This window comes from Rosa rugosa, chromosome 4 (assembly GCF_958449725.1).
Source record: "Rosa rugosa chromosome 4, drRosRugo1.1, whole genome shotgun sequence".
Classification (NCBI taxonomy): Eukaryota; Viridiplantae; Streptophyta; class Magnoliopsida; order Rosales; family Rosaceae; genus Rosa; species Rosa rugosa.
Genome location: NC_084823.1, coordinates 12,901,912 through 12,924,793, shown reverse-complemented (window position 1 = coordinate 12,924,793; position 22,882 = coordinate 12,901,912). Strand labels below are relative to the sequence as shown.

Below are 22,882 nucleotides of genomic sequence, written 5' to 3'. Positions count from 1 at the left end.
TCTACTATAGCTTCTCCAATTTGACGCTGCTTTGCCCCATCAGCAACACAAAAGATGGCGTTTACCGAGACCCCTCGGTTAATGGTATATTTACCCACCTTGATGCGGGTAGAAGCTCTCGATCTTGCACTTGATAAAATTTTGAAATCAATTTAGATTTTGGGAAACTTGCTGCTATTTGTATTGGAAGACTGGTAGTTCTTCAATCTTATCATTGGACTCCAATAAGCCTTTGGTGGATCAGCTCAATTGTGCCTTTTCTGTAAGGATGGTCAGCAGCACCACAGCAGGTTACTAGGTTAGAGTTAGAGAATGCTGTGTTTTCATACTCACCAGTTTGCATTACACATCCCCAAGTTTATAACAACACTAGGAGTTATTCAAAAAAAAAACAACACTAGGAGTATATCGCTTGTTAGTTCTTTATGGGTTCTCTTCTAATTGTCTCTATTGATGAAAGTGATGGACCAGGGATGAACTTCGAGCATATAAAGAAGAGGGCCTGGTCTCAAATTCCTTTAATTTGTTACTCGTATTTGATCCATGGTGAACTGATCTGTTACTTTTCGAAGTGTCGTACAATTAAGTTAGGGTCTTGACTTGCTGTACAAGCTTGAAATTCACTTCCATTCTTCTCATACACAATTCCTAAACTAGGACACACTAGTTTTACTTTTGTATAAAGGGAATGCCAACATATACAAGTTCCTATACTAACAACATGAAGCACGAAAAGGAAGTGGAAAAGGTCACAGTTGGGGCGCCTACTTCACCAGTCCTTATCTGTGCTGGATCATGCGGGCAATTTGATGAAGATGACTTTGAAAAGCAAAGCAAAGCAAATCAAGACCGGCATTGCAAAATACATATCAGCATATATGCTTAATCTACCTAGCTTGCTTCTTTCTTTCATGGTCTCTTAAATCCCACATGACCCTCCACAGCATGGAGCTTCCCCAAGTGCCTGAATGTAGATCATTCCTGTGCAGAGGTAGTCACATTATAAAATTGTTAGGTAGGAGTAGTGAAATGTGCTTCTTCATGATTTTCAAAATTTTACTAAGAATAGAGTTGATTTTATTATTCGTCTGAATGCATGCTTCATTGATGGGAGGCATATGATTAACTTAATTAAACCCAAGATTTAGGAGAGTCGGAGGTGTCTGCTTGTTTGTATGTTTGAACAGAGGAGAATGATATGCTAGCTTTTATTGGTATTGTAATTTCCCCAATTTATTCCCATGCAATATAAAATTCTCGGAGTTGGAGGACTCTCTAGTTAGTTTCCTAGCTTTTTTTTTTGGGCTTTATTTTCTTCTCCTTTAGTTTCCTAGTTTTATAGATAGCTATTTCCCCACAGAAACAAGACCCAGGATGGAAACACTGTCAAATCTACATTAAAACTGGGGACCCAAAAGTTGAGTTAAACAAGTGTTTATATTGTGGCAAAGTGTTTCAGGGTGGAGGGATTAATAGGTTTAAATTTCACCTTGCTGGTAGAAAAGGAAATGGTCCCATTTGTGATCAGGTCCCTCCTGATGTTCGAGTTTCCATGTTGCAGTGCTTAGATGAAAAAATTGCATCTTTTAGGCACAGAAAGAGTCAAATGGGTGCGAGCCCGAATCGTAGTTTTAGTGAACTAGACAATGTGTTTGCTGAAAATGAGGTTGGAGGGCCCAATTTGATGAATCAAGAGGAAGATGTGGGAATGAGTGTTGATAATGGGATTAGGGTTAGGGTTGGTGATAATCTGACTGATGTGCCTCTTGAGATTGCTGATTGTTTTAGGAGTGATGTTCTAGAGGGATTGACTACTGTGCCTCTTGCAGTAGTTGACTCGTATAAGGGTAATGCTGTAGGGAGAAAAGTTGGAGTACCGAATTTCAGTTTTTCGGAAAATCGAGAGGAGGGTGTTGATAGACAAGTAGGGTGGAGGGGTGGAACTTCTTTTGTAGCTAGTTAGCTACTACTGCTGGTTTGGGTTCTGGTTCTGCTAATGCTAATGCTACAAAACTGAGTTATGTCCCAGCTCCTATTCGTAGTGAGGTAGACAATCCATTTTACAAAAAACACGCAAGGAAGATCAGTTGGTCATCGCAATTCAGATTTGTTTGAAAATGAAGCAGAAGTTGGCACAAGTAATTCAAACGGGAAAAACAGGAAGAGGGTAAGAGATGAAAATGGATCAATGGCTGCCAATGCTGGCACTGCTGGCAGTAATGGTGAAGTTGAAAAGGCGAACTGTCAGCAGATTCATATGGCAATAGGACGGTTTCTATATGAAATTCAGGCTCCTCTGGATGCCGTGAAGAACTCTTTTATTTTCAACCAATGATTGATGCAATTGCTTCTGGGGGAATGGAGAGTAAACCACCCTCGTATCATGATCTTCGGGGTTGGATATGAAATAATGTGGTTGAAGAAGTAAAGAATGATATTCATCAGCACATGAATACTTGGGAACAGAATGGTTGCTTTTTTCTAGTAAACCAATTGAACTCCGAAAAGGGTAGAATATTGCTAAATTTCTCAGTGTACAGTCCCAAATGAACAACATATTTGAAATCTGTGGATGCTTCCTCATTTATAAATTCTCCAGATGCTTTGTATGAGATTCTTAAGCAAGTGTTGGAAGAAGTTGAAGTTGGGCGTGTTTTGCAAGTAATTACAAATAGTGAAGAGCACTATGTTGTTGCTGGGAAGAGGTTGATGGATACATTCCCTATGCTGTACTGGTCTCCCTGTGCTGCTGCTTGCATAAATTTGATACTTGAGGATTTTGGAAAACTTGAGTGGATAAAATCTATTATAGAACAGGCTAGATCTGTTACAACATTTATCTATAAACACGTCGTCATTCTGAATATGATGCGGAGGTATACTTTTGGAAATGACATTGTGAAGCTGGGAGTAACTCGGTTTGCTACAGATTTCATGACTTTGAAACAAATGGCTGACCTTAAATTTAATTTGCAGACTATGGTTGCTTCAAAAGAATGGGAAGGCTGCCCTTATTCTCAAACAACAGAAGGATCAGCAATGCTGGATGTATTAAGTAATCACACATTTGGTCTTCGTGCATTATGATTACTCGATTAACAAATCCACTATTGCGAGTTTTGAGAATTGTTGGTAGCCAGAAGGAGGCAGCAATGGGATATGTATTACAATCAAGAGAGAACTTGTCAAGAAAGAAGAATATATGGCTTATTGGAATATTATAGATTACAGGTGGCAAAAATTATGGGATCTTCCTCTTCATGCTGCTGGTTTTTACCTTAATCCCAAGTTTTTCTATAGCATCAAGGGAGAAATGCACAAGGTGATTATGTCAAAGATGCTTGACTGCATAGAGAAATTGGTTCCAGATTTAAAAGTTCAAGATGAAATCAGCAAAGAGATAAACTTGTACAAAAATGCTGTTGGAGATCTGGGGAGGAATTTGGCCATTAGAGCCAGAGACACTCTGCTTCCCGGTGAGGATATCTAGTTAGATTGCATCGCTATTTCCAAAACATGGTTTCTGTATTTGCTGGACTGTACAGCAGATATCTAAAGAAGCATATGTATTTTTTCAAGAAAATAGTTTCACGAACCGTGTGCTAATATAATTTTAATCGATAGAATGATAGATACTTAAATGTAGCCAGACCATTGCCTATGTCATTGTAGTTTGACTGTAGGTATTTCATCTTTGGGCTTATTTCTTTAAAACTTCTGTTTGTTTAAACAGCTGAATGGTGGTCTACATATGGCGGTGGTTGCCCAAATATGGTATGTTTTGCAGTTCGTATTCTCTGTCAAACTTGCAGCTTAATTCAGTGCAAGGAGAATCAGATTCCTTTTGACCAGTTGCACAAGACGAGGAACAGCTTAGAGCATGAACGGCTGAGTGATTTTGTCTTTGTTCAGTACTACTTGCAACTAAGATAGATGTAAGTAGAAACCAATAGGCTCTATATATGTGTTTTGTAAATGTTAATCTTTTGCTAATCGATTTTCTTACAGGGTTCGTAAGAGCATGAGTATGTGGATCCTATATCATTTGACAACACTAGCATTGTTGAAGACTGGGTAACAGAGACCGAAATGTACCTAGAAGACAATGAAAATACTGATTGGAAGGCACTTGATCCGCCCTCTTATAATTCGAGGCTTTTAGAACTTTCAGTTGATGAAGCTGAAGACTTGGGTTCAGGTAACTGAGATTGTATGAATTGTGAATTATATGATTACATTTATTTTCTTTTTTTATTTTAACTACAATGTTGGTCAATGTACAGGGTTTGATGATAACGAGATTTTCTTTAACGGATTGCAGGTGGTTAAAGAAGAAGGCAGAACTTAATGTCCCTAAGCCGATGGGGCAGAATTCCTAGATGCAAATCTTTACGATTGGTGACCACTTGGCTTCAGTTCCATCAAAGAAAAATGACCCTGTAACAAAGTAGCATATCTAGAGAATCTCTCTGTTTCAAAAGGCGTTCTTTTTTAGTGGTATTACTGCAGAAGTTGCTGTGACCATGATGCTCTTATGGCAATAAACAGAACAAGTCTACTTATTAGAGGTCCAAATTGGATACAAGCAAAGCAACTCACTCTCGTTATGGATCTAGATTTTTTGTGGTCATAAAAAACTCCAGGAATTATTTTCACAATATTTGCACATGCATTTGTTTGAGGACGCAATATACTTCTCACAAAATGACATAGTTTTCGTAAAATTAAATTATAAGAACTGAGTTGTTGCCAAATTATAAGAACTGAGTTGTTGCCTGTGTCTTCATTCTTTGTTTGCTCCAAGAGCCTCACGGCGTTGTTGGTTTAGGACCTCTGGAGCACTGCCAGTTAGTGGCGAAACTAAAGGGCACGCTGGTGATAATTGGTAAAATTATAACCTCTACATACTATCTGCTTCATTGGGCAATTTTGAGTAGGGAGGTCATTGGCATGCATGTGACGCTATTTTATGATTTTTTCGTTAGGCCAAGAAGTATGAGTAAGAAGGTCGTAGCTGCGGTGTGCTCTTGAAAAATTCTTTCATGCCCTGATAATTTTGTTCAGTATGAAAAAGAAAAGCAAAGGCGGGCCTCCCCGGCTCTTTTTGCCTCCGGGAGAGTAAGAAGCTCGAGAACATTGGTAAGGAAAGCAACTCTCCCTCCTATAGAGGCCTTTATATTTTTCCCAGTGCAAAACACGAGCATGCAATAACCCCCAGCCCATAAACAAATAATGAATCACTAGTCTTAGTCTGGTAATTTCACTTGCCCCTTGTGATAGTCATCTGTTTTGCAAGAGAAGGAGAGGGGTCTTTCCTAATGGATCACTGCTTGTCAAGAACTCAGACACTATAGCCACATTTATTTAATAAATGTTTTCATGGGGTCACATAGTGATTTATCTAATGTTATTCTTTGAAATGCTCCCAAAAATTTACCATTTATAAAGTATGTTGCAAGAACCAACGGCCTCTCTCTAGTACAGTGGTTACCATTCTAATCCGTCCTATACTACTAAAAAAATGACACAGCGTGAGCACTATAGAACGATAAAAAGCCTTGTATTTTGATCGAGGAAAGAAAAAAACAGAAACCATATATTACTAGCAACAATGCCCGCGCTTTGCCGCGGGATGTGAATCGTAACCATAATGTTTTTTCTTACTCCCTAAATTTAAAAAGGAAAGGATATAAATGATAGAATTGTTTTCATTACTGTTGATAAATGATAGAATTGTTTTCATTACTGTTGATCATCTAAAACAAAAGATGATCTTATCATAGTAGTGGGTCTAAAAAAGTTGGTCTATTGTAAAATTCAATTCAAAAATAATAGATAGAAATCAATACACGCAATAAAGACCAAACAATGTGGTATCCCTTTTCGATTCCAAGCATCAGAAGTATGTATGAAGTAAGTCATGCATCAGAAGTATTTGTACAATTATCCTATCTACAATTGTACAAAGGCCAGATTGCATAAACCAACAAAGGAAGGTGGGAAAAAAAAAATTACAGGAGAGAAAATTACATGTTTCACTTGGTTGTTGACAACTTGAAGCAGAACAAACCTTTTGAAAGGACTTTGCATCCAACAAAGCAATGTCTTCTTATGAAGTAGTTTCTGTACACAGAACACTGCGGTTCCAAAAAAAAAAAAAAAAAAAAACACACACACACTCTTATCAACAACTTAAAGTAGTCAATTGTTACAATACTAATTTCTGATCTAACCTGTCATAAGAGTAAATATATAGGCACTGCAGATAAAAAATGGGGGAAGATATAATATATGGTGACCACCTTGTCGCTATACTTAAAACTATTATGCTAATGTTCCTATTGTATAAAAACGCAATAATGTTCCTATTGATTTCAGATTTCAGATTCCAGGTTCAAGATAAGCATTCATTTTCTAGTATGAAAATGGAGCAGGGGTTTAAATTGTTCAATATAAATGCAATAGAGTTGGCTTACTTAAATCGATGAACAGTGTGAGGGGAATTAGTATTTTGTAAATATTTAGTCATAATTAAATAAGAAGAAGAAGCAAATCCATTTCAATATCTCAATTTGCGAAACATAAATCAAAATAATGAAACTCATGTTAGCACAACTACTGATTCCTTACTCCTTTCGCCAATATTTAACTCCTAACATAAATAATTGAGAAGGACAGTATATACAATAGGTTAAGTTGCAAGTAAAATTAAATACTTACCTTTAGTTTCTTCTCTGACTTTGCTGCATCTAATGTTTCAAACTACAATTGGCTCCCTCTCCTTGATTCCAAATGCAAATCTGGAAATTCTAGATTAAAACACTGGACGTATTATATACATATATACAATCAAATAAGATTAATAGGCAGAATAAGAATAAAATAGAAGACACGATCAAATAAGAGGCAGAATATGAGATTACTATGAAGACGCTGGAAATAGTCCCCGCGCTTTGCTGCGGGATGTAACATTATCAATGAACTAGATGTAATAGAACTAAACTTAAAAGGATGACAAAATTGTTTTCAATTGTCTTGAGACCATTGCTACATTATAAATCAAGGATCTCAGACAAAATTGTACAATATGACAAAATAGTACAATATCATCACTGCAGATCATCTAAAACAAAAGATGAATTAACGTTTCTACTGGCAACATTTTCCATTATAGTAGTTTTCAAAAAATAGGCTATCTTAGTTTAAGGTCAACTTGGTTACAATTGCTGCTGGAACATTTTCTAAAAAATAGTTGTTCCAGGTGTATATATACAAAAGGTGTTAGCCTATCAAAAGTTGGTCATGAGTCTCTCCAAAAGCATTGTTTGCTGCAGTTCTATCTATACAAAAAGTGGTGCAGCAACAAATAGTAATTCAGCAGGGAATAAAATTTAGAAAAGGAGACTGAAACAGTGACCACTGACCAGGATCACACTGCTTATAAAATTTCTTCAAAATCTGCAAACAAAAATCGAGAGCAAGGAAAATTCATACTCAAAATCCAAAAATTTACTAAGAGGAGGAAACCAATTGGAAACTGGAAATTGATTACCTAAATAGTGAAATGATACATAATAAAGGATACAGTTAAATGATATCAAATCCATTATTATGCATCACTTCACTATTTAGGTAATACAAACCCAACAGAACAGCATTCACTGACTATAAATATCCCATAGATTCGTTTGAAAATTAAACACTACGTATGAATCTGTAACTCATATCAATATCAGCAAAAGAAGAATGCAATAGAAGGGAACAACAATGAACTACTGAAGTTCATGTATAGAATTAAGCTTTGAAATTAAGAATATTGCGGAAGATTAACAAAAAGGCATCAATGACACTACTAAGGGACATGTATGTTAACTGTATACAAAAGTGCACATGATGAGGCATCAACCAAATGTTAATACAAAGAAAAGAACCAAGCTGAGAAGGTAACTTAATTGCAGCAGTTACAGAATTCTACAAAACATAGCACTTAACAGAGGATTCCAGTAATAAAGTTAGGGCTACTTGCAGCAACTGCCCCTAAAAAGTCATCGATCCTCAGAAATAAGCCAAGAAGTTACAGAATTCTACAAAACATAGCACTTACCAGAGGATTCCAGTAATAAAGTTAGGACTACTTGCAGCAACTGCCCCTAAAAAGTCATCGATCCTCAGAAATAAGCCAAGAAGGTCTAAATCCCTACTTCTTCAATAATTCCCAGAAAGAACACGAATCAAAAAATAAAAAAATTCATAGAAACAAAACGACTTGGTTTAATTTCAACGATCAATATCAAGGAGTGATGATTAAGGAAAAGAAGCACGAAGAGAGAGCCGGGGAAAAAAAAAAAAAAAAAAAGGATGCCGTGGCTCATCAACTGCAATCACAAAATGATTCAAAACCTCATTCCTTATCATCAACTATTCCAATCCTTCACCCATCAAATACAGCACCCAGAAAGAATTTCAAATCACATTCTCACAAAATCACAAATAACTTCCACTTGTCCTATTTTAAAGCGAGAAATATACTTAAATGAGAAAAGGCACAGAATACTCAATCAACTTAACACAGGACCAGCTACTTGATCATATTTGAAAGCGAGAAATAAACTTAAATGAGAAAAGGCACAGAATAAAAGATTGAAGTCTCACCTATGAAATTCGAGATGAAACTGATTTCCCTTCTTCCCTTTTCTATTTGAATGCCTCAGACTTTACAAAGACTGCAAATTATGGAAAATCAAAAGTTATTTAGAGATAAAAAAAATTAGCTCTAACATCAGAAATTCCCAACATTGTCTTTGGTCACAAATTCCCATAAAACAAAAATTGTTCTCTCTGTTGTTTTAAATAAAGCTGACAGCCAATTTTCACTTATACTATTTAAGATGACTCTTAATGCTTTAGCTGTTTGAAGATCACATCTCATTGATCCCCACTTACTCAGAATCCACTATTAAATATGGTTCAGAGCACAACAATTATGAAACCAAACCCAAAACCTCTCTAAGAAAACCAAACTCCAACAGCTCACCATCAAAAAAAGAGGGGAAAAAAATTCACCACCAAAAGACACTAAACAAAGAAAACAGCAAAAGAAAAGTTACCTCGAGCAAAAACTCCAAAATCAACAGACCAATAAAATAAAATAAAAATAAATCAAACAAAAACAGATAGCAGCAGCACACATTCCAATTTCACACCAGCACTTGAAGTATAATCATATCAAATCAAGGAAGACATACAAAAATTCATCCCAATCAAGGAAGCCACTATCTAATGTCTATGTCTGAGAAATAAAATAGAAAAAAATATAATCCAATAAAAATACCCATTGCAATTGAACAGCCTTAATTTAACAAACTTGCATAACGAATACAGAACAAAACAACTCAACTCAACAACGTAATGTCTCTTTTCAATCAACACATAGAAATCCAGAAAGAAAAGGGGTGTAAAACGATGAATTGCAAGCAAGAGGCACTACTACTCTACCAAGCACCCACGGATCAAACAAACCAAACACAAAACCCAATTTCACAATCGAGGATCAAACAGAAAACCCAATTTCACCAAAAAAAAAAAAACAAAACAATGGAAAAACCCAGAAATCCGAAACCCCCAATTCCCATCCAAAGACCACAACTTTAAACAAAACCCACAACAACTGAGCCCAGAAATTCGAAACCACCAATTTCCTCCAAAGACCACAACTTTAAACAAAACCCAGAGGAACTCGAATTCAGAGTCGGATGCAATATTCAGACCTGAGAATTAGGTGAGAGAATTACCGGATTAAAGGTTCAAACTTTGGAATCCAAGCTTATTATTATCGGATTGACTGGGCAACGACTCTATGCTTTAGGGATTTGCCTCCGATCTCCAGAAAGCTCGAGCTTCGTCTCTCTTCGAGGAAGCTCAATAACCTCGTGCCGAGTGATCAAATGCAGGTTAGAGACGGAAATCAATCCCTTTGCCACAGAAATCAATATTCCTTGCCGCCGCGTATCTAATCAAACCCTCCAGTTGCTCCACTGTCAAGTTGATAAGGAGAAGCGAGAGAGCGAAATTCTCCTGTCGGCGGGGGTTTATGACTGACTGAAAGGCAGGGATGTAACTTAAAGAAAAAATTAAGGGCAAAATAGTCATTTACGCATCGCCAGTGAACAGTCCACGCGCTTTGGAAACCCTACTTTCAAGTCGGTTACTTAAGACTCCAAGTCATTAGTTTCTATAAATTGGACCATCTCTAAATTCCAAACCATCTGAAACCTTCTCCCCTCATCCAAAACCCTAGTTTCTATTAATCATCCATCAAAACCCTACTACTCAACCGAAGCCCTAGTCATTAGTATTTTTAAATCCATCCATCGATATATCGAAACCGTAGCTACTCGATCATATCTTCTTTCCTCAAACAAGCCTTTCCAAAACCAAGAAAAGCAAGAAATATATATATGCAGCAAGATCTTGCAATGGAGGAGACCAGAGGCAATCAATTTCCTGGAGAGAGGTTCTGCCCCATGGAGGACGAACTAGTTCTCTTCTACCTTAAGCCCATGTTGAGCGGAGAGAAGGTGCCCGGCAGAAACAGCCTGGTGTTCGACTGCGACCTCTACGGTCACCAAGAACCTTGGGAGATATGGGACGCCTACAAGACCAGAAGACCAAACGACTTGAGGCTCAACAAGGACATCTACTTCTTCACCCAACACAAGACGATGAGTTCCACAAACACACGCATACGCCGGACCGTTGGCAATGGCACTTGGAAGGGCGACGACTCCGGCAAGCCAGTAAAATCTCTGGAGACTGGTCGTGTGGTTGGCTTGAAGAAAAGACTTACTTACAAGAACCAAGCATCCGAGCACAACGGTTGTTGGATCTTGTATGAGTTCTACCTTGATCCATCACTCACAGACAATAAACAAAAGGCGGTGAAAGACTATGTTCTCTGTCTGCTAAGAAAAAATGGTGAACCCAAAACCAAGATCAAAAAGAAGAGAAAGCAACGTGAAGAGGAAGAGGTTCTTGCCTGTGCCTGTGATGATGGAGAGAACACAAACAAGGAGCAAGAAGAGTTGCTTGAGCCACAAGCGAAGCGACAACAACCTTCAGAAGAAAATGTACCCCCTGTATCTCACAATATTGGTTCAGAACCTATAGATCAAAATGGGTCGGTTATTAGTGAGGTACAAGTCAGCAGCGAAGATGAAGCATTTAGTTTTGCCTTTGATGATTTCATTATCCCTATGGATCATGCGTACATCAACTCTGATGAATTCAGCAACTACAACTTTGGAGACGAGTTCATGTCGAGAGGGGATGACATCGATACAGCTGATATACTACCACTCTCATCATCATTCCCACAGCTGCTAATTGGAGATTAGAATCATGAAGTATAGCTGCCTAGTTAGCTCCTTAGTTAAATTAGTTCAATCTCTGAAACAGGATTTTTGGACATTTCACTGTAAATCATCACGTACACTAGTTGTTTGATTATGTACGTACATTTTATTTTTATCTGCTTTTTATGGCCGGCAATTGTAACAGCTGCCAACAGCAGCATATCCCTATACAAAATCAATAAAACTCAGATTTTTTTTTTCCCTTAAGTTTGGTGTTCCCATCTTTGTCAGACATTTGATTTGAATTTAACTGTATTGTTGGCTAGCTTCAACTCCATCTTCTGCCTCCCCCTCTAACGACTACTATTGGGGCCAATTCTTCCATCTCAATTCTCTTTTGAATGAAGCAATTGGTTTAGTTAGGTCTTTTAGCTAGATTCTATGTTATTCCTGTAGATCTATTGATATCGATCAGAACCAAATAATTGGTAGTACACTATAATCCTGTAAATCAGTTTTTGTTAAATGAAATTAACTTTTCACGTGCTGTTCGTTCTTTATCTATTTAGTTATTGCACTTGATCCTCTATTAATTGATCATGTCTGGATTGGGCTATCTTCATGGTAGTTATTGAGGTGCTAGGTGCTACATTTCATATGGATGAAATTAAGGTTTCTCTGTTCAGTGGCTAGGCCAAGACCTCTTTGTTGGATTACACTGACTCATAGTGTTTAAGTAGGAAGTCCGATCCATTCATTGATTACGATGGTGAAAGCATCATTATATCTGATTTAGTACCAGAAAATTGGATACCATTTTATTTTTGCAAGCCATGGATCTTGAATCTTTCTATTATAAAGTGTTCCGAGTAATAGCATCATAACAATGACATTTTACAGCAGCAAATTAAAATTTTGAGCACATATCAAGTGCTTGCAATGATACCTCTATTAATACAAAATAATGCAATCACACGTCTTGGGATGAAAAAAGCATTTCAACGCCATACTACAACAAATGAATTACCATTTCACTCTTCAACTGGAAAGAAATAAATACAAGATTGAATTTCATAAAGGAATCAAGCCATCTGTAGCAACAAAAAAATGCCAGTAATATTGTAACACAACTTGGGGAACACGAAGATGTGTTTGGCATGGCAGTACAAAACTTAAAGAAGAATAAGAGCCCTTTCCACTGCAACAAAGATAAACTAGAGAAGCTTGGATGTCCAGAAGGCTGTTTTGGCATCTCTTCTGATTGCAGGGATTTGATATACCCTGTCAACAAGAGAGTTCAAAGACCAGTAAAAAAAAATGTAAACTGAGACCAAGGAACAGTGATTTAAAACACAACATTACGAGTTGCTAGATGTATAAAGCCATCAGAATAGCAAAGCTTATCTCATGGTGCTACGTGATTTATGACTTTGCTTCCACCCATGCCTTTCGAATATTTAATTTACTATCTGTTTAAGGACAAGCATAAATTAACAGAGAGATAGAGAGAGTAATGTTGCAGAGAGAATGGAGATTCAAGTGTGTTTATTCATCTCATTCAAGGAGGTATTTATAGGAATACAATTGAGGTGTGAAATGCTTAAAGAAATGATACAACTTGGATGACAGCTCCATTTCTAGCTTTCTCATGTGGCATTGTGGCTGTGATGATAGAGATAACCATGCTTGTTCCTCTTTGGCATAAAGCTTATCATATAGGTCACTATACCTATCTTTACACTTAAGCATCTCTCTATATACTCAAGTATATATATCCTATACATGAAATAGACATATAAACTATGACAACAATAATCATGTATACTACAACACTCCCCCTTGGATATTTCATGTCAATAGTATTGTCTAGGCCGTGCGCTTCGAAATTGCCTCGTTAAAAACCTTGCCAAGTAATAAAACCCTGTGGGAAAAAACAACCTTGGTCGAAGGAGAAAAAGAGCACAACGCATATATGTTGAATCAAAACATCTTCAGGATGTAGCATAAGTGGGGCGACCATGCTAAGGATGTGCCTCGTTAAAACCTTGCCAGGTAACAAAACCCAGTGGGACAAAATAACCCTGGACGAAGGACAAAAAGAGTACACGATGGTCAAGTAGGTATGCATCTGGATACTCCCCCTGATTTCAACATCTCTTTGTGTTTCCCAAACGTGGTGCTTATCTCGTTGCCTCATTAAAAAACCTTGCCGAGTAATAAAAACCTTGTGGGACAAAAATAACCTCGGTCGAAAGGGAAAAAGAGCACAACACACTCTTCACGTTTTGAGACCATATATGTAGACATCTCCCCCTCTGATTGATCTTTGAGGAGAGTCTGTTATTGCTGATTTTATGCTTGATGTTGTCGCTTTTGATGCAGTCTTGCTTCATTTGTTTCAAAATAAGCAGCATTATCTTAAATGCTTGTAGGCTCATCTGTGGTAGACTTCAAACCACAACTGTTCGAACATGCGTAACTATGGATCCAGTCCATATACATTCACGAACTACTTCGTGAAGAGCAATAATCTCTGCATTGTTCGAAGATATAGCGACTAAGGTCTATTCTGTAGACCTTCAAGATATCGCGGTCTTTACCCATGGTGAACACTTCACCAGTTTGGGAAGGCCTTTATATGGGTCAACAGATACCCAATATCAGCAAAACCTTCCAAAACACTTATGTCGTTTTGGGGTAGGGATAGAAAACACAGGCCAGCGTTTGGCGGCGTTTCTGGTGTGTGATGGGTCTGATTCCATCATCTCTTTGTAGGGATAGAATAAGCTCATATCGATCGTACATCTCAAGTATCGAAAGATATCAATCTAATAGTGTCGCGTTGGCGCAGAGCTATACCTTTAGCTAACAAGTTTATGTCAAAACGAGATGTCCAGTCTTGTGCATTGAGCTAAGTACAATAATGCGCCTATTCGCACTTCTGCCTCTTGCACATCTTCGTCTGATCATCCTTCAGACGAAGAGGATCCTTTTCAGGATCAAGACTACGAACGATCATGGGGTGCTTGAAGGCTTGACCTTTGTCAAAATGCCTAAGCATCTATCAACACGGTGCTCAAGTTCCAAATTGAGGCATAATCGTGTTCCCCAAAAATCCTTCATCTCAAACTCAGATTTCAAGTGTTCAGCGGTTTCCCTTAACTCTTTAAGGGCTTCTAATGAAGATCATGTCCAACATGAAAACCGCGATAGAATCCGAAACTTGTTTATGGAAACGCGCGGGCATATCCCTTCCCAATCAAGTAGTCACTTTTAGTGAGCGTTTCAATTCTATTGCAAACGCGCTCCGTGGTCTAGAGCCACTTGATTTGGGTAACTAAAGTTTCACTATGAATTTTCATGTATATTCCGTATCTAGATCCCCATAGAGATACGTAGTGACCACATTTATAAGCTGCATGTTCAGTTATTTGGAAACTACCAAACTGACAGGGTAGTGGAGTGCAATGACATCCATTACGAGAGAATATGTCTCATCGTAGTCAATTCCAGGGCTTTCTGTGAGAAGCCTTGCGCCATAAGGCGAGATTGCCATCTCTTTTTCTCAACACGCTTTCTAACGAAGACCCATTAGTCAATAGGTTTTATGTAAGGAGGTGTTGGCATCACTGGCTCAAAGACCTTCCTCTTCGTTTAACCTGGATCACATCTTTCCATTTAGGCCAAATTTCTCTACGTTGGTATTCATGCTTCAACGGAGCGTGGTTCGATATCATCAATCTCAACAAACTCATGCGCATCAAAATGCGCATCGACATCATCAATTATGATGGAGTTTCTATTCCACGTCTTATGTACACTAGTGTAATTTTCATAGAGCTCTATATTCTCAGGAATAGGTTCTGACGTTGAGGCGTCCCCCAACGATAACCATAATCCAGAAGATACTCATGAGACGGATGTTGAGTGTCGATGATCTAAGGATGCCAAAATATCCTTCGAATCCACGGGCTTCCCACGCATCCTAGCTGGGGCCATGGTCTGTAACGCCAGAGTGCCACTTTCTATGGCGTTGGCGCCTTGCCTACCTTTATGTAGGGTGGCGCTACGTCCTCTTATAGGGACGTCCTTCCTTGCAGGCATTTTTGCAGTAAATGTGTGTGATCTCGTCACTTTAATAGGGATCGAGATGAGACATAGTGGGGACAGACCACGACAATTCCTGTCGTTCCTGCTGAACATTCGTGTTCTTATCTCCCCCTGACGACGGGAAGACTGTCTCATCAAAGTGACATCCGTAAATCAGACGGTAAGGAGATCGCCTTGCAAGGGCATTAAGTGGCGGACGATTGTTGGAGTCTCAATTCCAACTAAGTTGCTCACTTGTTTTTAAGGACCTACCATAGGCGCTGTGGCGGCGCAATTGGCACATAAATGGCTCACTCGAATGTGCGTAAGTACAAAATATTTGTACCCAGTCACTAGCTGTAACGCAGGAATACATTGAGTGGCGGTAGGTCATAGAGGAATTAGCATAGTTGTATGCGATATTGCATCACCCCAAGCGGATATAAAAAGATTGGTGCGCATCGCCAATGTCTGAACTACCATCGTAGTTATGTCCGCGAGACCTTTTGGGCGTGTATATGGGAATGTGATGTCCAACATCAGTCCCTTTGCAATAACCATCGAAAGTCTTCGATGTAAACTCTCTAGCATAGGCAAACCCAATTGACCTAAGGATGACGGGGGGTGAGCCCGTTGTCATATGATTTGTGCTAGGAGTATAGCATACGTAGCTTTTACGAGTGGATAATAGCACAACACGTGATCAGTGTGTTTGCGTGTCAACCAACATCATGAGATATTTAAACGTCCGCAAGTTGGTTGAATAGGTCCACAAATATCACCTTGGATTCTTTGCAAGGATTCTTTGCAAGAATGGTATATTTTATTTAGTGTCCTTTGCATAGGATGGTCTCGATCCTATCTTTGCTAAAGAGCAAGTTTTGCAAAACGAAGTAACTCTTTGGACCAATCTTTGGTTCGTACTTCTTTTCGTTTTGAGGAATAGATGTTCGTAAAGTCTTTAATATACGGAACATCATATCACGACCTGGATATCCCAAACGGTCTTGCCAAAGCCTATATGTGTCGGAATCCCATAAGTCATCTCTTATGACATGGTTTGATTCAATGGCTCGAATAGTGGTTGCATACAACCCACTAGAGTGACACATAAGTTTCTCTAATACTCGTTAATGTCCGTAGTCATTAGAGGTAATGCAAAGGAATTCTTGTCCATTCTCACAATGTGTTTCCACATGAAAACTATTGGCTCTTTATATAAAGTTCGGAATTTAACAACACTTTATTAATAAGGAAAATAGCCAATGATTACATCAAAGTTTTCCAAAGTCTATTCCATAATAAAATCAAACTTTAGACAAATTGTAGTTACTCAATCCGTTTGGTAACTCCAATGAAATATGACCAGGAAAGTAGAGAGATGTTGGTGGAGCGAGGCTCGCTTAAGTACCCCGATCTCAATTACTTTCCTAGACATCATACTACATTGGATGTGCCACATGAGAAAGAGTTTTAATACAATTGTCATTTGACTAAGGCACATTTGCCATTCTTGGAAAATAGAAAGGACTATTCTAATCAAAGTCTGCGGCATCCTCGTGCTCTTTATCTGCAGCTTTGAAGTCCTCAGTGGTGAGAGTGATATCTTCACCATCTTCTTCTTCAGCAAGGTTGGCTTCTTGCTCCCTTGTTTCCCTGTACTCCTTGTAGCGTGCAGCTAGTTGAGTACTTGCCTGGCATTGCCTAAACCAATGCTCGGTTGAACCACATCGATGACACATGTCATTGTGGTTGCCTCCCTTGATTTGAGGTGCAGGTGGTGCACGTTGTGGATATTCCCTGGGCGGGTTGTTACTGCTACTACCACGACGTATGGTGCGACCTCCACGGCCCACAGTGTTACGGCCCATGGTTTTGTTATATCCACCTCTCCCACGTGTGTAGTTACCACCACGTGTGCCCGCACTATAGTTGCGGCTGCCTTCTTTGTTGGGGCGGTTATATGGACCCGTTCGTCCTTCATGTCCCCTGTTATTAGGGTATACATGCCCCTTATTAGTAGGGTACCGCTCCTTGCGCCCTTTCTTGGGTGCATTATAATTTGCCTCATGAACGCTTTTGGTTCCTACGGGCCTTGAATTATAATTCTTCACAAGGATATTGTCGTGCTTCTCAAACACCGACAAAATATTGATAAGCTCATTGAACTTCGTAAGTCGTCCAGCATTAAATTCAGTGCGATATTGCTTTGATAGTATAATTGCTGCGACGGGGAAGGTGGAGAGAGTCTTCTCAATTAGCTCTTCTTCTGTGAGAGGTTTTCCACAGAACTTCAGCATGGCTTTTAGCCGAAGAGCTTCTGAATTGTATTCAGCAACAGACTTGAAGTCGGAGAAGCGTATATTGTTCCATTGAACCTTCAAGTCAGGGAGGAGGGAATCTTGGATATTATCAAAGCGCTCTTCTAGCGCTACCCATAGGTCCCTTGCATCTTTGATGGACATATACTCTAATCTGAGTGCTTTGTCCATATGGCGTCGCATCAAGATAATTGCTTGTGCATGCTTTATGGGTGTTCGTTGGAACACAAGGCCCGCGTTTGGTTCCTGGATTATGGGCAATATCCCTTTTGATGTGAGATGGTTCTCAACGTCAGTTTTCCAACTATGGTAATCCGAACCAGTTGAGTCAAGGATTTGAAATTCGAGTCTAGGTTCATTCGACATCCTTGAAATATAAGAAGAAAAAGATGTATTAGTTTCGGAGTTTAAAACTTCCACGAAAAACTAAAACAATAAGATTTCCGAGCTATGCTACCAAGAAATCAATTTCCAAGAATATTTGGATTAGACCAAAACAATGATGTTTAATAGGGTCATAAGTCGATGCTTGTGGACGCTCTTAGTCCGAATATTATGAACACTCTTAGTTCATTGACTACGAACGCTCTTAGTTCGTTTAGCGTGAATTTCTATAATTCCGCTTTTTAATTGTAAGTTCCCAAAAAGAAAAAGGAGGAGAAAAATAAATAAAAACTCAAAAGCGGGAACTTTTAGTAAAGAATACCTTGAAATAGTGTTGTCGGAAATGACCGAAAAAGTTGCCCAAAAGTTGCCGGAAAAGTCACTGGAAAATGGCCGGAAAAGTGTCCCGAAAGTCGCCGGAAAAGTGTCAGGAAAGTCGCCGGAAAAGTGTCCGGAAAGTCGCCGGAAAAGTGTCCCGAAAGTCGCCGGAAAAGTGTCCCGAAAGTCGCCGGAAAAGTGCCCGACAGATCTGTCGACAGCAGCTCGGCAGCAGCTCGGCAGCTGCTCGGCAGGTGTCTCGGCAGCTGCTGCGCAGCTGCTAGGCAGGGGCTCGGCAGCAGCTCGGCAGATTCTTTCGGCAGCTCTCGGCAGGTGCTGTCGACAGCTTCTGCGCAGCTGCTCGGCAGGTCTCGGCAGATGCGCTCGGCAGCTTCTCGGCAGGACTCGCTCGGCAGCTTCTCGGCAGATCTCGGCAGGACTCGGCAGCGGTCCGGCAGCACTCCAAATTTTCCGGTGGCCGGTTCAGGTAGTTTCCGGCCGGTTCTTGAGATTCTGAGGCCGGTTCTGAGCTTCTTGAATCAGGGGCTTTGATATTTGCTAGGGTTTGGAGGTTTTTTGTTGGTTTGGAAAAATGACTTCGATCGGATTTTGAACTCCCTCTACTCTTTTCAATTTCGATTCTAATTCTAGAGCAATTTCGTGCTGATAACGTGTTTAAGGACAAGCATAAATTAACAGAGATATAGAGAGAGTAATGTTGCAGAGAGAATGGAGATTCAAGTGTGTTTATTCATCTCATTCAAGGAGGTATTTATAGGAATACAATTGAGGTGTGAAATGCTTAAAGAAATGATACAACTTGGATGACAGCTCCATTTCTAGCTTTCTCATGTGGCATTGTGGCTGTGATGATAGAGATAACCATGCTTGTTCCTCTTTGGCATAAAGCTTATCATATAGGTCACTATACCTATCTTTACACTTAAGCATCTCTCTATATACTCAAGTATATATATCCTATACATGAAATAGACATATAAACTATGACAACAATAATCATGTATACTACAACAATTCTTTTTTACTAAGAATGTCTAGTCAAGGGGGCTACACAAAAATTTCGGAAATGTTAGATTTCACTCCTAAATGAGGTAGCAAACTAATTGAAAATAAAGCATATGCTTGTGGAACTAAAAGATGTGGAGTCAAATACAAATTTTTTTATTTCCATTATTCTAAATCTGGGAAGCAACATAAAGACAAACATTATGGATATGAGTAGTTCTGACTAATTCCTATGTGTGTAAATCTAGCTCATAATAGAATGACTGTAGCCTGTTCATCTCCATGTTTCTGAGGAACAGGATTCATAATATCAAAAGGGAGGAGAGTCCATTAACAGAAATTATCTAAATTTATTTTCTAGTATCCACCAAGTTTGCAACAGGTTCTTATCTCTAGTTGTGCAGCTTCTGCTAGTGACTCAACTCTCTGGAACCAACCAAAAACTTCGGTCACCGGCCTTCCTGCTGCTAAAGATTCTATTTGTTTTAGATCAGCAATGTTCTCTAGAATTATAAGAACCTTTAGCACATTTTTCTTATTTGAACACTCCATAGGAGCATGTGTATGTCATTCAGTGATCAATAACGTAAAGTTGTGTCTTCTAGACAAAAAAAAAGCAAGTGGCCTGGTACCTGCACCACCAGATTGTTGATTTCGCTGTTGTAAATGTGCTGCAAAATAATTGGATAAGAAAATTACAGTGAAAATAACAAAAAGTGAAAAAGGTCATAAGGGGGATTCATTGCAAAAATGGGATGTGTTCATCAATCCAACACAGTTGAGATAATAACGGACCCAAAAACTCAATAACATAGCATGCTCGTCTTCACACAAATCTGAGTAAGCTGTAGAAAATGATATATAATGACTTATCTTAAGCAAAAATCCTTCTTAGTCCTTACCATCTTTCCTGGATCATCTTCGTCTTCTCCTGTCGCAGACTTTTATATTTCCATGGCAAGTTCATTCCCTGGTTTCGATAAGTCAACAGCACTCTTTGTGGGAGTTCTATCCAGTACACCAAATTACCTTTTTGAGCCACTTGAAGCTGAAGATTTAGTACAGAATTCCATCGTTTTGCATTTTGCAAATGTAAAGCACTTGCTCCTGTAGAAGAGAAAAATAATTTCCTTGGTTTGCATTCAACTTGCAATTCTCCAAAACAGCATCAAATGCCGGATTTTGGAGTCACTACAGAGAAGACTTTCTTTTGCGCACAGGATAAGGATATGCCGGTAAACACCATTTTTACGAGAAGGTTGACTAGCATCATTGTCTTTCCCACCCAGCAGAATCAAGGACAATCATGCAGTCAAAAGTAGCTTGCTTATTGCTTCATCCCTCTATAACATGAACAGAGAGAGATCTCTTTTGGTGCTAGTTGTGCAGAAATATTTGACTTTTGCAAATAAATATCCATGGTTTTTATGATGCTGTCTTTGTTGCTCAAGCACCAGGCTCTTTCCTGAAAACAGAGGTTATTCAGCAGAATAAGCTGTTTGACAGTGTAACAAATAAAGCCATCTCAGTACAGATTGAAACCATAAGCTTTACCTTTGTTCACCCTAACGACTTTTAGCATCCATTTCTTTGGTGGGAAGATACTTTGGCAACTTTGATAGATCACAAGCACTAAGGGCTTCTGAAGTTCTGTAAGAAATGAAGCCATGATAGAACATCAAATCAGAAAATATTCAATTTTACATATGAGAATGTATCGTTAATCATTATAAAATGTTGTAACTGATATATATGTAAACTGATTAAAAAGCTACCTCTGAAGTCATTATACCATAAGCTTTACCTTTGTTCACCCTAACGACTTTTAGCATCCATTTCTTTGGTGGGAAGATACTTTGGCAACTTTGATAGATCACAAGCACTAAGGGGTTCTGAAGTTCTGTAAGAAATGAAGCCATGATAGAACATCAAATCAGAAAATATTCAATTTTACATATGAGAATGTATCGTTCATCATTATAAAATGTTGTAACTGATATATATGTAAACTGATTAAAAAGCTAGCTCTGAAGTCATTATACCATAGCCACAAGGGAAGGGTTGGTAGTCCTGCACTTGTAAAATCAGTGTGTTTATGATTAGCTATTAAAAAAAATACCATTTGAAAATTTTATAATCCAATACAGTTCCGTGTATTGTTCAAGCCAGTCTGAGTACTAAAAGGATTCACATTAATAACGTAATCACCTCAATTGTTCCTTTAAGGATAGGCTGCCCTGGGAAAGGTTCGGCATATACACTAGCCAATGCTGCATCTATATATGCAGGGATACTTCTTACTTTGCTGGCCCCATAAGAAGTTCAGGAGGACACTACCACAAGGTTATGCCACTAAGTTGTCGGTGGTTGCTTGTTAGTCATATTTACGACACTTGCCAATCCAAAATCTCCCAACTTATTCCACAATCATTGCAAAATATTTGATGCTTTGATGTCGCAATGCATATACCTCTAAAGCGACAGTGCTTGGCTGCAGATAATAGTTGCTTCATATACTCCAAGCTACACAAAAAGCAAAAAATTATCAACCAAACTAATCGACTTGTATGGCAGAGAAAAAAGAATGCTTTTGACAAAGTTAATACTTTTCTGCAAAATCTGTGAATAAATTATGCAAAATCTAACCTGCATGTCATGGAACTTTATGTCATTAACAGATACTACTCCAGCGAGACCATTTGCCACAATACGAGGTACATTTTACTTGAAGAACAAGATGTTATTATTCCCTCTAGTTTCATGCTGTGAACATGATCAAGCTTCAAAGAACCATGATTTCCCATGTGATAAATCTAATACTCTTTATCATTTAAAGTTGTTGTATCAGCTCTCCCAATTGGTTGTATTAAAAAAAACCTGTTCTCACAATGAGAGGAGGGGGGAGGGGGGGGGGGGGGTGGGGTAGAATCTCTTCAAATTAAGCAGATAATTTCATGGGGCAAAAAAGTTGAGAAAAAATAACAATAACCAATATTGCAGAAAACCACCGTAAACGAAACAGAAAATAAAGGAATTAGCACCATATACTACTTTCAATGTCAACATGAACAAACAGAGAGAACATCACAAAATATTGAAACCCTATCTTACATGATTATCCACTTCAGTTTCAGCCTTCACACTACAATGTTTCATTCAAACTAATGGAGAACAGCACAAAATCCCTAATTGAAACCTATGCTACATGATTTTCCACTCTTACTAGCTCCCCATATATGAAAGCACCTAATCCTGAAGCTGCTAACATAGCCTCAAGCGAAGGATCAGTACTTCAATGTCACATTCAAAATGATAAAGAACAGCACCAAACCCAATCCTACATGATTTTCTACTCTCACCATATATGAAACCACCTAATCTTGAAGCTACTAG

General features: G+C 38.7%; 1 protein-coding gene, 2 long non-coding RNA genes and 1 pseudogene across 5 annotated transcripts; 2 read left to right on the top strand and 2 right to left on the bottom strand.

Annotated features, from left to right (window-relative positions):
• The first annotated feature begins 2,013 nt into the window (after positions 1-2,013).
• On the top strand, positions 2,014-4,458 carry LOC133707209 (uncharacterized; annotated as a pseudogene).
• A 1,318-nt stretch (positions 4,459-5,776) lies between these two features.
• LOC133741791 (uncharacterized) lies at positions 5,777-9,846 on the bottom strand. 3 transcript variants are annotated; one of them, XR_009862144.1, is made up of 4 exons: positions 9,792-9,846; positions 8,653-8,723; positions 6,721-6,809; positions 5,777-6,137 (listed from the first exon to the last, which is right to left on the bottom strand). It is a non-coding gene; the product is annotated as an uncharacterized LOC133741791 (long non-coding RNA). The 3 variants fall into 3 exon arrangements; XR_009862142.1 differs by lacking the exons at positions 5,777-6,137; positions 6,721-6,809 and adding an exon at positions 7,067-7,458; XR_009862143.1 differs by lacking the exons at positions 5,777-6,137; positions 6,721-6,809 and adding an exon at positions 7,067-8,197 and having other exon boundaries at positions 9,768-9,836.
• A 629-nt stretch (positions 9,847-10,475) lies between these two features.
• On the top strand, positions 10,476-11,393 carry LOC133744365 (NAC domain-containing protein 83-like). The gene has a single exon (XM_062172488.1). It carries the CDS (start codon positions 10,476-10,478, stop codon positions 11,391-11,393), a length of 918 nt encoding a protein of 305 aa, XP_062028472.1.
• A 1,011-nt stretch (positions 11,394-12,404) lies between these two features.
• On the bottom strand, positions 12,405-22,347 carry LOC133706410 (uncharacterized). Its single transcript, XR_009844517.1, has 7 exons — positions 22,136-22,347; positions 21,698-22,012; positions 21,294-21,389; positions 21,044-21,139; positions 20,392-20,954; positions 20,122-20,160; positions 12,405-12,632 (listed from the first exon to the last, which is right to left on the bottom strand). It is a non-coding gene; the product is annotated as an uncharacterized LOC133706410 (long non-coding RNA).
• Positions 22,348-22,882: the final 535 nt, after the last annotated feature.